At 41.5% G+C, this 16,567-nt stretch overlaps 1 protein-coding gene across 2 annotated transcripts in view; it reads left to right on the forward strand.

Annotated features, from left to right (window-relative positions):
• The window catches only part of PDE4B (phosphodiesterase 4B), a 669,313-nt gene that overhangs the window by 532,240 nt on the left and 120,506 nt on the right, over positions 1-16,567 (forward strand). For both annotated transcript variants that reach the window (XM_086390409.1, XM_086390410.1), the window contains one exon: positions 9,267-9,316. In XM_086390409.1, the coding sequence (XP_086246535.1) occupies positions 9,267-9,316 (50 nt within the window). The remainder of the gene's footprint in view (positions 1-9,266; positions 9,317-16,567) is intronic.

Here is a 16,567-nt window from a genome sequence, read left to right on the forward strand (position 1 = left end):
CCAGCTTGAAGCTCTCTGATACCTGTATTATTAGGATTTGACAGAGGTTTCTTCACATAGTCATGATCAATGATTATCTCCGTTCCCAGTCCTTCTCTCCTTTCTGGAGGATGAGGGATATGGCTGAAAATTCTAAGCTTCTATTCATGGCTCGGTATTTCAGGTGACCAGCTCCCATCCAGGAGTCACCCAGATGCAGAGTCACCCCTTTAGAACAAAATATGCTCCCAGTGCTCTTCTTTCTTAGGAAATTACAGGAGTTTGGGGAGCTCTGTATCAGGAAGCAGGGCAGAGACCTATCAGATCAGATCAGTCGCTCAGTCCTGTCCAACTCTGTGACCCCATGAATCGCAGCACGCCAGGCCTCCCTGTCCGTCACCAACTCCCGGAGTTCACCCAGACTCACGTCCAATGAGTCAGTGATGCCATCCAGCCATCTCATCCTCCGTGTCCCCTTCTCCTCTTGCCCCCAATCCCCCCCAGCATCAGAGTCTTTTCCAATGAGTCAACTCTTCGCATGAGGTGGCCAAAGTACTGTGGAGTTTCAGCTTTAGCATCATTGCTTCCAAAGAAATCCCAGGGCTGATCTCCTTCAGAATGGACTGGCTGGATCTCCTTGTAGTCCAAGGGACTCTCAAGAGTCTTCTCCAACACCACAGTTCAAAAGCATCAATTCTTCGGCGATCAGTCTTCTTCACAGTCCAACTCTCACATCCATACATGACCACAGGAAAAACCATAGCCTTGACTAGATGGACCTTTGTTGGCAAAATAATGTCTCTGCTTTTGAATATGCTATCTAGGTTGGTCATAACTTTCCTTCCAAGGAGTAAGCGTCTTTTAATTTCATGGCTGCAGTCACCATCTGTAGTGATTTTGGAGCCCAGAAAAAAAAAGTCTGACACTGTTTCCACTGTTTCCCCATCTATTTGCCATGAAGTGATGGGACCAGATGCCATGATCTTCGTTTTCTGAATGTTGAGCTTTAAGCCAACTTTTTCACTCTCCACTTTCACTTTTATCAAGAGGCTTTTTAGTTGCTCTTCACTTTCTGCCATAAGGTTGGTGTCATCTGCATATATATATATAAAATAAAAAATATATATTTTATTATCTCACATCTTTCCATTTACTACACTTTCACATTTACTACTATTCAGTCTTCTGCATTATGGGATGAAATCTCTGAAGGTTTTGTAAGAGAGTCATTTAAGAACTTACAGAATAGCTGAAGGTCAGAGAACCTGAGGCAGAGACATGAGCTAGGAAATGGTTTCAAGAATTAAACTGTGAGGAGTGAAACTCTGAACCAAGATGATGGAGGTGGGAATTGAGGAAGAAGGGGTGAATAAGGTACATTCCAAAGGCTTCTTTAGCATAGCAGGACCCCAAACCACTACACTGCACAGCTCCAAGGAGAATTGGTATCGGGGGTGATGTGATGGAATGTTTTCAGTTACTGTTTTCTTAGCATGGGCTTGGAGGTCTTTCCTCTGTGAAAGTATCAGGGAATTCCTTCTAATCCTGCTGATTAGGTGGCATTAATGGTAAAGAATCAGCCAGCTAATGCAAGAGACTCAGGAGACAAGGGTTCAGTCTTTGGGTCAGGAAGATCCCCTGAAGGAGGGCATGGCAATCCACTCCAGTATTCTTGCTTGGAGAATCCCACGAACAGAGGAGCCTGGTGGGTTACAGTCCATGGGGTCCCAAAGAGTCAGACATGACTGAGCAACTAAGCATGCACACACACACTGATGATTACAGTCTGTTAGCTGAAGCATTTTCTGGGGAATCAGATTTTTCCATAGCCTTGGGGTTTTGAACCACATACAGATGCAGAGTTGCTGTACACAGAGTGTCCTAGGACCATAGCTGCCATACAGAGAGCTCATCCAGAACTGAGGATTGAGGACTCAGGCTGAGGACTGCCCTCCAAATCATGGCCCTTTGTGTCACTTCTGGTCCAAAGCACACTCAGCAAATGTAGTAGATCCCCAGCAGTAAGAAAGTTGCATCTAATTTGGTGTCGTTGTTCAGTTGTTCAGTTGTGTCCAACTCCTGCAGCACACTAGGCTTCCCTGTCTTTCACCATCTCCTGGAGTTTGCTCAAACTCATGTCCATTGAGTTGGTGATGTCATCCAATCAGCCATCTTCTGTCATCCCTTTCTCTTCCTACCCTCAATCTTTCCCAGCATCAGGGTCTTTTCCAGTGATTTGGCTCTTTGCATCAGGTGGCCAAAGAATTGGAGCTTTAGCTTCAGCATCAGTCCTTCCAGTGAATATGACTAATGCTGCTGCTGCTGCTGCTGCTGCTGCTGCTGCTGCTGCTGCTAAGTCACTTCAGTTGTGTCCGACTCTGTGCGACCCCATAGACAGCAGCCCACCAGGCTCCCCAGTCCCTGGGATTCTCCAGGCAAGAACACTGGAGTGGGTTGCCATTTCCTTCTCCAATGGTCATTCCCAAATTCATATCCATATTTGTACAGAGTTGATCCTCCTATTAAGTTCAAGTACTTCCTTAAAATCAACACCAACCAACATGTCCATCAGTAGAGCTTCACCAAAGGGGCTGAGATTGCTTCAGTCTAGCTCAGGCTCAGAAGTGAACATTGGGGCAGCCTGGCAGGGGCAGGTTGGAAAACTGAGGGTCCATTTAATGCACTCCATTCTATTCCCAGTCGATACCATCAAACAAATAAAGACAACTCAACACAAAAATATCTATTAGGAATGTATCCACCAGACTAAGAGGATTGTCCTTCCCACCCCAACCCTGATATTCACTGATCTCAACAACTGAAACAGCAAGGTTCATGGAACTCAGACGTTGCTTTCTGGGATGCTTGACTTGGGTTCCTGAGAGCCATTCCTTGACTTGAATGTAATAATTTAAGTAAAAATTATATCCTTAGAATGGTTTTCATAAGACATGTGGGTAGTGTGTGTTTTCTTTTTAATATGAAAAGGAACTCCCACATAGAACTATACTGTTCACAAGTCAAGATTTCCTTTATCTCTTGGCTCTTTGCTTAGTATAAAATCAGTCCATTGTCTGAGCTTTACCACCCAAAGGGTGAAAAATCTCAGAGTTCCTGTTGAGGCGATTTCCTTGCACTTCCATGAAATGTTTTATTGAGGGCTGCTTGATTGGGCTTGTATTTCTTGGCTTCAAATTGAAACCTATATTTCCTTTGTCCCAGGAATTTTGAAACTAAGGCTTTCATTTAGAGTTAATTCAGATAAGCATCCCTAAAGCATTTACTGGCTTTCAACAGACTGCTGGAGGAATCGCATGTGAATGAGAATGCCTGCCATTCAGCAGTCTGATAGCCAGGGAATAGAGCTGGAGCAAAGACGTGTCCCTCATCATCCAGCTCTGTCAGTAACATCACTAGTATCACTGGTGGCTTCCAGGAGATCATGTTACATCACTGCATTAACATTCTTCCACAGTGTAATTAAATCAACATTATATGAAATCTTTGAAAATTAATAGCCACTGATTTTTTTTTTTTTTCAGTATATATCTGAAGTGTCTTTCATTGCTTTGTGTCCTTTGGCATGGGACTTAAATTAGCTGAGAATAATAAAATCTTGAGCATTCAGAGCTGGAAAAAACCTAGCCAAATTTCCTCAGAGTGAGGGAGGAAATATATGTAAAACCTCTCACACAGGAGCTGGCACATTGTAAATTAGCAGTAAATGTTACTTGCTGCCTGTTCTCCCCAAGTGAGGAAGAAACTGGGAATTTCAGTGAGTTGCCCAGGGCTATATAGTTAGAAGGTGCCAGAACCAGGATTAGAATTCCTGTCTTCTTATTCATAGTCCAGCTCTTTTTCCACTGTGCTATTCAGGGCTGGAAAGTATTAACTGCTGTGGCCATATTATCCTCCCTATTAATATCACCACCTTTACAACCCAGGGGTAGAACTTATGATTATTCCATAAGTTAGGGACCTTTGGACTCACAGTGGCCATTTTCTTCTGGCACTCCCATGCCCCACAAGCAATACTGCACCCACCAGACATCATTCGTTCATTTAAAATATAGTGAGCTTCTTCTTTCTACTGGATCTTGAGAAAAGTGACAGACCTTTATAAATGTTGTTGTTGTTTAGTCACTAAGACCCCATAGACTGTATAGCCCTCCAAGTTCCTCTGTCCATGGGATTTCCCAGGCAAGAATACTGGAGTGGGGTGCCATTTCCTTCTCCAAGGGATCTTCCTGACCCAGGTAGTCCTTGCTTTTCTGAAGCTTACACACACAGATGCTTACCTGAATTAATAGCTGTAAATAAAAGTTATATTTTCAAAATAACTGCTAGGACAAAGGAATTTAAATTATTTAAATTGTGTAGTTTTAAAGAAGTTATTGGAAGAATCAGGTGCAATGCATTGCTGTACTATTAAGGAAGCAGAGATTTCCAATATTTAGGGTCTCTTATTTCTATGTCTCTTTTTGCAGACATTTTCTTTGGAACTCAGGAAGATAGGTAAAATAAAAATATTTAAAAATATATTATTAATCTAATCAACACCTATCAGCTACCTATGTTGTATCAAATATTTTGCCAATTCCAAGGTTACAAAGGTGAATGAGATTCAGTCTTTGCTTAAAGTTCTCACAGGTAAGTTGAGAAGATGGGAAAATGGGAATTGTAATGCAGTAAGAGCAGCACTAGGGTGAGACAAGCATGGAAAAGTACAAGTAACGCAATGACTAGTCAGAGGAGGGAAGATTTCTCTGAAAAGGTGATGCTTGAGTGCAGTCCTAGAACATGTAAAGGAGTTTGCCACTTAAAGAGGAAGAGAATAGTGGTCAACTGAGCGAAACAGATTCAAAGGACACAGCAACACAAGCATTTTCTGTGTCTGAGGAACAGTGAGGAGTATGTAGAACTAAGGCTATATGGAAAAAGGAAACCAGATAAAACATTCATATGGTGCTAGGCTTCTCGAATCATTTTCACATCATATAGTTTTCTAATATTTATGGAGTTCCTACTCTTCACAAGGCAGGTTGGTAGGTCCTGCAGAAGGCATATGGAAAGGGATAATAACTGGACCCCACCATCAGTGGGTCATAGATTAGACATGGGGATAGTCCATGACCATATGAGTTGTAACATGACAAAATAACCCTAAAGGTACAAATACAGTACCAGGGGAGATTAGTGGAAGGGTCATTTTTTAGCTAAGAGAATGATATTTTCAAGAAGGAAGAAATTTTCCTCTTTTCTTCTAGGTTTTCTTGGCTGGTCTAAGAATTAAGTTGACATGAGACAGATTAATAAGAGAAAGTCAAACAAATGTCTAATAACATGTGTATATGGAACAGACCCAGGAAAACTGAGTGGTGACAAAATGGCTGAAACCCTCCCCTTAAGCAGCATTTTCAGCTAAAGACAAAAGAGAATATTGTGGGGTAGGGAGTTGGGACTTGAAAAGGAAGGAAGGCAATTGACATGGAAATGGAAAAGCAAATGTTTGGTAAATAAATGTTTGCTGGGCCATATGGAGACAGACAGTGAAACATAGAATGGAATTTTGACAAACAGACTCTCCTGGGTTCCTCCCTGTCTAGTATACCTAATTCATACTACTCTTATCTATTGTGATAGCTCTGTTCCTCTATTGACATTCCTTTAGTTAGTGAAGGGAAAGCTCAGTCTTTGGGGCCTTTTCAGCTTGAAACCATTCACATGCTAAGAGACATTTGGGGTAGCAAGTTTTCCTCCCCTATAACCACATTCCTTGGAGAAGGTGGCATTTGAAGGTGTGATTCTGGATACCAGGTCTTTTTTTCTTCCCCACACATCCAAGCACCAGCTAGGTGTCCTATAAGTCAATGAAGTTCTAACATGATTTACTTGGAGACAATGTCAGACCCCACAGGTTAAGGGCCCAGTCCTATGAGACTGTCCCCCCAATACACACGAACACACACACACACACACACACACACACACACTTCAGACCCCATTGGCAAGCCCAGGTTCTTGTAGGTATCTGATCCACTGGCTATAGGTTGGAAGTTCCCGTGACCCCTTCCTTGGGTTCAATTAACTTACTAGAAGAGCCCACAGAGCCTGGAGAAACATTTTACTTACTAGATCACAGCTTTGTTATAAATGGATATGACTCAGGAATAGCCAGATAGAGGAGGTTCCGGGGTTGAGGGGTAGAGGGTAGGGAGGAGAGGATGGTAAAGCTCCCAAGCTCTCTGAGTGCATCATTCTTTCTGAATGATGTTCACCAACCCAGGTTTTTTGAGTTTTTATGAAAGTTTCATTACAGATGTATGATTGATTAAATTATTGGCCACTGATGGTTGAATTCAATTTCCGGCCTCTCTCCCCTCCTCAGAGGTTCCAGGTGGGCCTAAAGTTCAAACTCTCTAATCGCGTGATTGGGTAGTCTGGCACCTAGCCTCCTCCTTAGGTTACCTATTTGCTGGTCCAAAGGTCACTTCATTAATATGTCAAAAAACACATATCAAAGATGGCCTTCCTCACTTTGTTGTTGTTCATTTGATAAGTTGTGTCCAACTCTTTGCACTCCCATGGACTGCAGCACAACAGCCTCCCCTGTCTTTCACTATCTCCAGGAGTTTGCTCAAACTCATGTCTATTGAGTTGGTGATGCCATTCAACTGTCTCATCTTCTATTGTCCCTTTCTCTTCCTGCTCTTAGTCCTTCCAGTGAATATTCAGGGTTGATTTCATCTAGGATTGACTGGTTTGATTGACTGGTTTCCTCTCCTCACTTAGGAAACTCTTAGGATTTTAGGAGCTCTGTGCCAAGAATTGAGCCAAAGACCAAATATATATGTGTGTGTGTGTGTGTGTGTGTATACATATGCATAGTCAAGCTATGGTTTTTCCAGCAGTCATGTATGAGTGTGAGACTTGGAACACAAAAAAGGCTGAGCACTGAGGAATTGGTGCTTTCAAATTGTGGTACTGCAGAAGTCTCTGGAGAGTCCCTTGGACTTGCAAAGAAAAGGTCAGTTTTCATTCCAGTCCCAAAGAAAGGCAATGCCAAAGAATGTTCAAACTGCCTTACAAGTGCGCTCATTTCACATACTAGCAAAGTAATGCTCAAAATCCTTCAAGCTAAGCTTCAGCAATATGTGAACCAAGAACTTCCAGATGTAAAAACTTGATTTAGAAAAGGCAGAGGAACGAATTGCCAACATCTGTTGGATCATAGAAAAATGCAAGAAAATTCCAGAAAAACATCTACTTCTGCTTCATTGACTACACTAAAGCCTTTGACTGTGTGGATCACAACAAACTTGAAATTCTTAAAGAGATGAGAATACCAGACCACCTTACCTGCCTCCTGAGAAACCTGTATGCAGGCCAAGAAGCAACAGTTAGAACCAGACTTGGAACAATAGACTGCTTCAAAATTGAGAAAGAAGAATGTCAAGGCTGTATACTGTCACCCTGCTTATTCAACTTATATGCAGAGTACATCATGTGACATGGCAGGCTAGATAAAGCTCAAGCTGGAATCAAGATTGCTGGGAGAAATATCAACAACCTCAAATATGCAGATGATATCATCCTAATGGCCAAAAGTGAAGAGGAACTAAAGAGCCTTTAGATGAAGGTGAAAGAGGAGAGTGAAAAAGCTGGCTTAAAACTCAGCATTCATAAAACTAAGACTATGGCATCCAGTCCCATCACTTCATGGCAAATAGATGGGGAAGCAATAGAAACAGTGGTAGACTTTATTTTCTTGGGCTCCAAAATCACTGAGGATGGTGACTGCAGCCATGAAATTAAAAGGTGCTTACTCCTTGGAAGAAAAACAATGACAAACCTAGACAGTATATTAAAAAACAGAGACATCACTTTGCCAACAAAAGTCCATATAGTCAAAGCTATTGTTTTTCTAGTAGTCATGTCCGGATGTGAGAATTGGACCATAAAGAAGGCTGAGCATCAAAGAATTAATGCTTTTGAACTGTGGTGTTGGAGAAGACTCACATGTCCCTTGGACAACAAGGAGATCAAACCAGTCAATCCTAAAGGAAATAAATCCTGAATATTCATTGGAAGGACTGAAGTTGAAGCTCCATTATTTTGGCCACCATATATGAAGAGCCAACTCATCGGAAAAGACCCTGACGCTGGGAAAGATTGAGGGCAGGAGAAGAAGGGGACAACAGAGGATGAGTTGGTTGGATGGTGTCACCAATTCAATGGACCTGAGTTTAAGCATACTCTGGGAGTTGGTGAAGGAAAGGGAAGCCTGGTTTGCTGCAGTCCATGGGGTCGCAAAGAGTCAGACAGGACTGAGCAATGGAATAGCAACAGCAACAAGGTCAGCAGCATCAGCATCACTTGGAATGAGTTAGAAATGCAGACTCTTAAGCCCAACGCTGGCAGACTGAACCAGAAACCCTAGACGTAAGGTTCAGCAGTGTGTCTTAATCAGCTCTCCAGGTGATTCTATGCACCCTAAAGCTTGAGGGCCACTGCTCATTCCTGTTTCTGGGAGGCTTTCCAACAATGCACCGGGAATCCTGGAGAGCCTGGCAAAGCATGAGAAGGATGGCAAGAAAATTAGGGTTTCTGGGGTGGGGGATATAAAAGATAAATAAAGAAGAAATAAAAACAAGAAAGAAAAGGAGAAAGAACCCCTGTAATTGTGGGGCATGGGTTTATCTGCTTGCTTCATCTGACTCTCAACTTGAGCAGGCTTGCTTTGTGATATAGAAAAATGCCCAGTTCTACCAAGAAAAGGCCTTTCCATAAATTAAGCCACCTGGATTACTGTTCCTAATGGCTCAGGGATCTTTGGTAAGTGACTTCACTTCTCCCACTCTCAGGTTTCTAAGGTGTAAAAGTGGGAGACCTAGACCAATTCACATCCAAGCATTCCTCTCCTTTAAGCACTGCCCGAAGGATTGAGATTTGCTCTTACATTTGATGTCATTTCTGATCAAGTGTATCATCTTCAAGGGCCACCCGGGGCAGGGAAATCTAAAACAGAAGGACTGGTTAGGGACCTGGAGTAAATGACTTCCTTCCTGGAGTGTTGGAGCATCCAGGAGGCTGGGCAGAGGGAAATTCCAGGCCATCTGGATGTGAGAATCACAGTCATCACCCGAGTTACAGGAGCCTGCCTTCCGGAGATGGCATGATGTCACTTGATAGCTCATTCTGACCTGGAAAACTCCTCAGTGATCAGGGGGTGTAGGGAAGGGTATTCTTACAGAGACTCAGGCCTTCTTTTCTCTCCCTCTCCATAGGAGGTCTCCAGCTGCTGGTCAGCCATCTGTCTCCAGAGTCAACCTGCCAGGTAAGCCATGTCATCAGGCTTATCTCCATATTTCAAAATAATAAATGTACCTCTTTTCTAGACCCTTTTCTAGAATAATAGCGTTTGTTTGCTCCCAGTCTGTGTCTTGGTGACTCTTTTCAAAGGCAGACTAGAACTTTACTGTAGTCCACATGAAACCAAATGAAAAGCAGCATTAAATAATTTTCCCATCGTATGCATGCCTCCAATTTCAGAATGTGATGGATGTGTGGTCATGCTGCTTCCTGGAACCAGAGTCGGAGTACAACCTTGACCTCAGCTTGCCGGCCCCAGTGAACTCCGGGGGAGCTAACCTCAAAGGCCCCAGGTGCCTCTGCATTGGCCTGAGGGCCCCACAGTGAATGTTAGTGGTTTTCCTCTTAGCGTCAACTATACATCCCACTTGAATCTACATCCTTTCCAGGTGTGAAACCAAAAGCTTTTTCCAGGTCACAAATCATTTCCCTTGGAGGTCATCCAACTTTGTTCCTCAAAGGTGTTTTTTTAAAAAAGAAACCTAACCTCTTGTTTGTTAATACTGTGCATATGCTTCTCATGTGGAGTTGAGAGCTGCAGAGAGGAAGGGCCACATTGAAGGAACATCTATCCTGGAGATGTGTTGAGCATGAAATTCTTCTTGCATAAGATGCAACCAGCTAGATGACATTGTTTTAAGTGTGAAATGGAGTTTTTCCTCTTGAATCTCTCCCACTAGTAGAGCAGTGGACTTGAGTAGAACCACAGGAGAAACAAGTAAGATGAACTCATGATGAGATCACCTAACACTTAATGTTGCCTCATAGGTGTCTGTATTTCCATTTAACACCTAACGTTGCCTCATAGATTTCTGTGTTACCCTTTGCTTTATTCTTATGATCTTTCTTGCTCAGATGCTGTGTTTTCTTCCTGGTATGATGGTCATACATATAACAGAAATAATACACAAGTCCAACTTTTGAAAGTAGAGAACAAAAGCTGGGGGTCCCATTGGCTCATTGGCTTCTGAAGTATTTATGGTACATGCCTTAAAAATATTTTTGTGAGAAACAGATTGAGAACAAGAATAAAAGGAAGATATTAAGTAAGGTCAAGTCCTAAGACATAAAATTAAAGAAAATGGTAATCTATCCATGAACTATAAAAACCTTGATGTGCTGATGTACTATTTCCTTTAGAAGTTTTATGAAAAGAAACTAAATAACTAGAGTGTCTTAACATATAACTGGTATTACATACTTGGAGATCAAAGTGGGTAGTTTTGAAACTCCTATCATTTCATCATCTTGGCCGACTCATAAGACATTGTCACTCCCATTTCTATTAGCCAAATTTCCCAAGATGCTTTTGACAGCAATTTGAATCTTTAAACTATGTTTTCTTTTTCTTATAATGAATACTGACAAACATTAGGAAAATATGTGATATTTCGAGTTCTATAAATCAGCTCATTAGCTAAAGATGCTGTTGGAAAGATCATATTGTGATTATTGGCACAATAACTACAGCTTGGCAACTGGAGAGTTCTTTTGCTAAATTCTTTTAAAACAATGGACCAAAGAAATGACAATAATACTTAGGCAATTTGTTTTTGTCTGTCTTTGTGGCAAACTACAAAAATCCTGACTTTTCATTGGGAAGAGAATGTAGTGATACCAATTATTACGTAATTATAGGTTTCAAAACCTTCTTAACGCTTAACCACAGTCAAAAAAGGAAGGAGGACACACACATCCTGTGTTTTGTTCTTATTATCAGCTTAAATAAGTCAAGCAGATTTTTCCTGTTATTTTAATATTTATCAGCATATGACAAAGAGGTGTGTTTAAATAGAAACTTTAAAGGGGAATGAAAAACAAGTGGCTTACAGCACACAAAAAAATTGAAAACTGGGTTGCTGCTTTAAAAAATGATTTATCACGATAATGAGACTAGGTTTCCATTTATTAGCACTAATGCTGACCTTATGCATTTCTGTTGAAATCTAAGATAAAAGATACATGAAACCCACAATAATTTAAACAGATTTAACAACAACCAGTTGTGAAAGTCTGGCTGACTTAGGTAACTATATTTTTGTACAAAAAGCAAGTTTAAAACAGTGACGGAGAAAAGCCAGAGGAAACCTTTATTTTAAAAACATTTTTTTAAAGACAATCTAAATGGAGGAAATGGAATTTATTTTAAAAGTTATTTGTCAAAAACCATGGTTAAACTGGTACCTTTGCTCTTACAAATTGATCAGTAACTGAGTAAATTCATGAGGGAAATCAAATCCAGCCTCTCAGTCTACAATACCTTTTCCCTCAGTGTTTTTTTTTAAAAAAAAAATCAGTGTAATTGTTCCCTTTTTTGTGTGCTATGGAAAGAATTCCATTCTAGAATATGCTACAATTTGTGGCTTATATGCCTCCTTCATTGGAGCTTCTTGAAGTCAGGGGCTGTCTATACTGTATTCATCGCCTTATCATTTAAGATGCTTCTGCATGGTTATTTTCACATAGCAGGAAGATAGGTAAAAATTAAACTGAGCAGGAGAACTACATAAAGTTTGGGGACTTTATCTTAAAGAAAAAGCTCATAAATTAAATTTTAATAATGAGTCAGTATTTTATCTCCATGGCTATGATGAGTATTCAACTGTGTGTTTTTACTATTTTTTTTTTTAAATCAGTTATTACATCAAAATTGAAAGAAGTTTGAAACATACTCTATAGCTGCATGATCTAAATCTCTATGGTCATTTTTATAGGTTTCGAACAAAAAAAGTTAAACCTAAAAAGTTGGCATTTTGTGCTTTAAATAGGAAAGCCAGAGTAGAATAATAGAGGATTTAAAACCCAGAATATAGAGCAATGTGGAAATCATATGCTCCTGCATTAAGGAGAAAATGTAGTAAATCCTCCTGGGGGTGTTGAAAATGTTAACACTGTGAAATTTAATGAGCATCTCAATTTTTATCACATTTTGCCTTTTTGCGGGCCTGAATTTCAGGCCTTTTCTACATGATGTGCAAGGATTGGAACAGAAAGGGCAAAAAATAGAATTGAAAAAAGAACACTCCAACACAAGGCAGAGCTAAAGTTCTGTCATCTGTATACAGTCAAAATGGAAAGTTGAAGTAATTCTTAGGATATCAGGCCCCCAAATTGTTTTCAAAAGAAAAAAAAGATAATTGAGGAAAATCAATGTGTGTGTGTATCTGTGTGTGTGTGTGATGAATGTTCCAGTTTTTCTGCCCAAACCATCCCTTGCTTTTGCATGGATTTCAGTAGTGATCACTGGTATATCATGAAAGTAAGAAGATACTGAAAGGATAAATTGTGTTCACTGCATTTACAGAATGATCTTTGCTTTGCAAAAGGATTAGGGAAGTATTCCTTTTAATGGCCAGCACTTCTGAGTATTATAAATGTGACTTGATTTTTAATAATATGTGTCATATATGACATATTATATGATTATTACATATTATATTGAGATGGCATCACCAACTCAATGGGTGGGCATGAGTTTGAGCAATCTCCAGGAGATAGTGAAGGACAGGGAAGCCTGGCATGCTGCAGTCCATGGGGTTGCAAAGAATCAGACACGACTGAGCAACTGAACAACAAAATCATATATAGAGCACTTTAGCAGCCAAATCAATGTGTAAGGTGAAATATTTGATGCTAATTTTCTTCTTCCAAAATTTACTAATGAATGTATTTGAGCAGGAACATCACCCATGTAACGTTATAAACAACAGCCCCCAAGGCCATGGGTCATGGGAAATGACAGCAAACTGTGTCACAAAGATGACTAGAGGATTGCATTGAGGACTTCAGGCTAGACTGCTGCAGGCCCGAAGTCTCTCTCAGCTTGGCTATCCACAATCTCGATTCATGGGGATTTTCAACACCGTCAATTAGTTGTATTTCAAGGAAAGCCTGTGAATGGAGAAATAGGATGAGATAATATAGGGCTTTCCAGTAAGTCTGAAATAGGTTGGCCTACGTGAGAAACAGACTTAATTAATATTTTTTTAGTGCTCATGGGAATCCAGTTCTTCTAAAACATGTCCTCCAGGACACGCTAGGGAGGAAATGGCTTTTTACTGGTTAATAAAACAGAAGAAACTTTCTCCTAAGAAGCCTATTTCTCAGTATGAATTTCTTCCATGTCTTTGCTTGATTATGAACATCCCCTTGGAGGTTCATGTGGGTGTGTCAGACACAGGGTCTATTTGAGGAGCAAACAAGAAGCTCCATGAGTTACCTTGGAGTAGCTCAAAAAGTAAGAAATTCAGAAAGTCATGACCTTGATTCATTTCTCATTCTTTGCCAGAGTAGCCAGAGCCTAGACTGAGAGATGGACTGTGTGTGCATGAGTGAAGGGCTCTCTGAGAAACACAGCAGTGGCCTGAGAGCTGATCTGAGTCAGATGACTGGAAATGAAGCCCAACACAAGCAGAACTTGGTTTTCACATTAAGCAAGAAATGTCAAGCAGGGTTACAACACTTATGAACAAATACTAATAAAATCAATTTTGTTACCACAGGCTGTGGCCACCATGACAAAGGAGAAATTGGAGGGAATTACAAAGGAAAGGGGGCTTCCCAGGTGGCGCTAGTGGTAAAGAACCTGTCTGCTCTTGCCTGGAAAAATCCCATGGCGGAAGAGCCTGGTAGGCTGCAGTCCATGGGGTCGTGAAGAGTCGGACATGACTGAGTGGCTTCACTTTCACTTTTCACTCTCATGCATTGGAGAAGGAAGTGGCAACCCACTCCAGTATTCTTGCCTGGAGAATCCCAGGGACGGGGAAGCCTTGTGGGCAGCCATCTATGGGGTCGCACAGAGTTGGACACAACTGAAGCGACTTAACAGCAACAGCAGCCAATGAAGGATACTGAAGAGACATAGGTTCAGTCCCTGGGTCAGGAAGATCCCTTGGAAGAGAGCATGGCAACCCACTTCAGTACTCTTGCCTGGAGAATCTCATGGACAGAGGAGCCTGGCGGGCTACAGTCCATGGGGTCACAAAAAGTTAGACACAACTACAGCAACTTAGCATGCGTGCACAAAGAAAAAGAAAGAATGAGAGAGAGAGAAAACAAGAGAGGAAAGGAGAAAAATTAAAATCTAATAATGTCAGGTTATTTTTTTTCTTTGTTCTGAATGTTGTATGGTCTGGACTATTGGGATAATTGCCCTAAGTATTCATCTTGAGTGTTTAGCCAGTCTGCATACAAAACGTTAGGACAGATGCACTAGAAAAGCCCTTGTCATTCCGAGAATACTTCCCCAAATGGTTGTTTTATAAGAATTGCTTTTGTCTAAATTAGCTGTCCTGTGTAAGTTTACCTCCGCACATCAACACTGAGCTATTTATATAGATTTGCAATTATTCCATATGTGTCTAAAATTAGGTAAGGGTAAGTTGCAAAAAAGCACTGACAAGTGAGCTAAAGTGCTAATAATTAAAATGTTACCCTTGAGCAAACATTACCAAAAATAATACCCTGCTTATTAATGGCTATTCCACTAGTTGGAAATTAGTTTCTAAATTTAGTGTGAATGTTTCTTCCCATTAAATGGAACTGATGAGACCCCTAGCATTTCATCTCTCACTTGCTGCTGAAAAGACTGGAGTCCATTCCACCTTGACTCCACTTCATGTTTTTGTACTGCTGAGAAACACCATCCCCCCACCCCCCCTCTGAAAGTTGGAATCATGCATGTTAGTAAGTATTTCAGTTATGCTATTGACGTCAATGGAGTCATTAAATAGATTGCTGGCCCTCCCAGAGGCAAATCACTGCCAGGGACCTAGATACAGACACGTTTTTTACAAAGACAACCATCAGGTTTTGCTACAGCAGTGCGCCAGAGAAAGGGAAAAGTTTATACTGTAGCAGACCTATCTCCAAACACAGTTTTTTTCTTTCTTTTGCATTTTAGTTCCGGCCTTTCTTTCTCTTTGGTTACAGTAGACTCTGGGAGATTCATAGGTATTGTTGCCTGAAGCTTTTGTGTGCTAAACCATCTCCTGTCATTGAGACTCCAAAGGGAGACACCCCACTTTTAAAAATGTGTCACCTTTAGCTGTACACAGCCTGTCCTGGTGTTTATTTGGTGGCATAAATTATCTAGGCAACTCACTATTGTCTGCCTGTAAGACTTTGCTTGGCAGTTCCCTGAATAAGATAGTTTCCTGCACGCACATACACACACACACCCACACACACACAATTCTGTCCTTTCTGCTACTTCTGTGTGGCTTCTAGCTGCAGCCCCTCATCTGTGAATCAATCTCTATGCAGCCCGCATGCTGCTGTGGCACTGGGGCTCTGAAGCAAAGGGTGGAGGAGGAGGCTGGGAAGAAAGAATCACTTCTCTCAGCCACCTCATCTGCAGAGTCCTTCAGGAGGCAGGAGGCTGCCCATATGCCTGTGTCCTCCCAAACCCCAGCTGCTGCCTGCCTCAAGCCTGGTCTTGCAGCTCCCAGGCGTGTTGGAGAGAGCCCTTCAGGAAACAGCTGTCTCTTTCTGGGTATTCTTGACAGCTCTATTAACCTGGAGAGCCCCGGAACTCAGAGCCAAATTTTCCCCTCACACCTGGACTTTCTCCCTCCCCCTTCCAGTCTCAGAGTTGGAACCATCTTGAGCAGACAACTTTCTTCATATCTGGTTGCCCAACCCACCGTGTTGGCTTAGCACTCATCTCGATGCCTCGCCCTGTCCCTTTCCTCCCTGCACTCCTTATCAGTAAGTGTGTACATACTTCTCAGCAAGTATGTACAGAAATGCCAGACGTCCAGTCACCTTTAGTAACCCCTTTGGGTTCATCCGGAGGCCCAGACCCATCCCCGCTTCCATCACTGCTCTTTTTCCCATATTCCAGGCTTTAGTGGCTCTTCACTGTCTTTAATATCTCTCCTTGCCTCCCACAGACAATTCTTATAGTCATTTCCTCTGATCATATCCCCTCCTTTCCTTCTCGATTTCCTCTCCTTCAGTTTAATGCTTCATTTTCCCTTCCTACGCCATTGTAGGGACCTTACAACTTGGTTTATTATCTTTCATCTTTCCCCACTTCAATCCACTCTTCGTTCTGGTACTAGAATTATTCTTTAAAAACCCAGTTATGCTGTTTTCTGAGTTGGTTAACCTTCACCTTCAGGATAAGATCCTTACTTCTTACCAGTTATGCAGTCTTTCAGGATGTTGCTTCTAATTCCTTCTTTGTCCTCATCTGCCCCCTGCCCCCATGCAC

Source organism: Bos grunniens, chromosome 3 (genome assembly GCF_055505025.1).
Source record: "Bos grunniens cultivar Pamir isolate PY7600 chromosome 3, Bosgru_T2T1.0, whole genome shotgun sequence".
Lineage (NCBI taxonomy): Eukaryota > Metazoa > Chordata > Mammalia > Artiodactyla > Bovidae > Bos > Bos grunniens.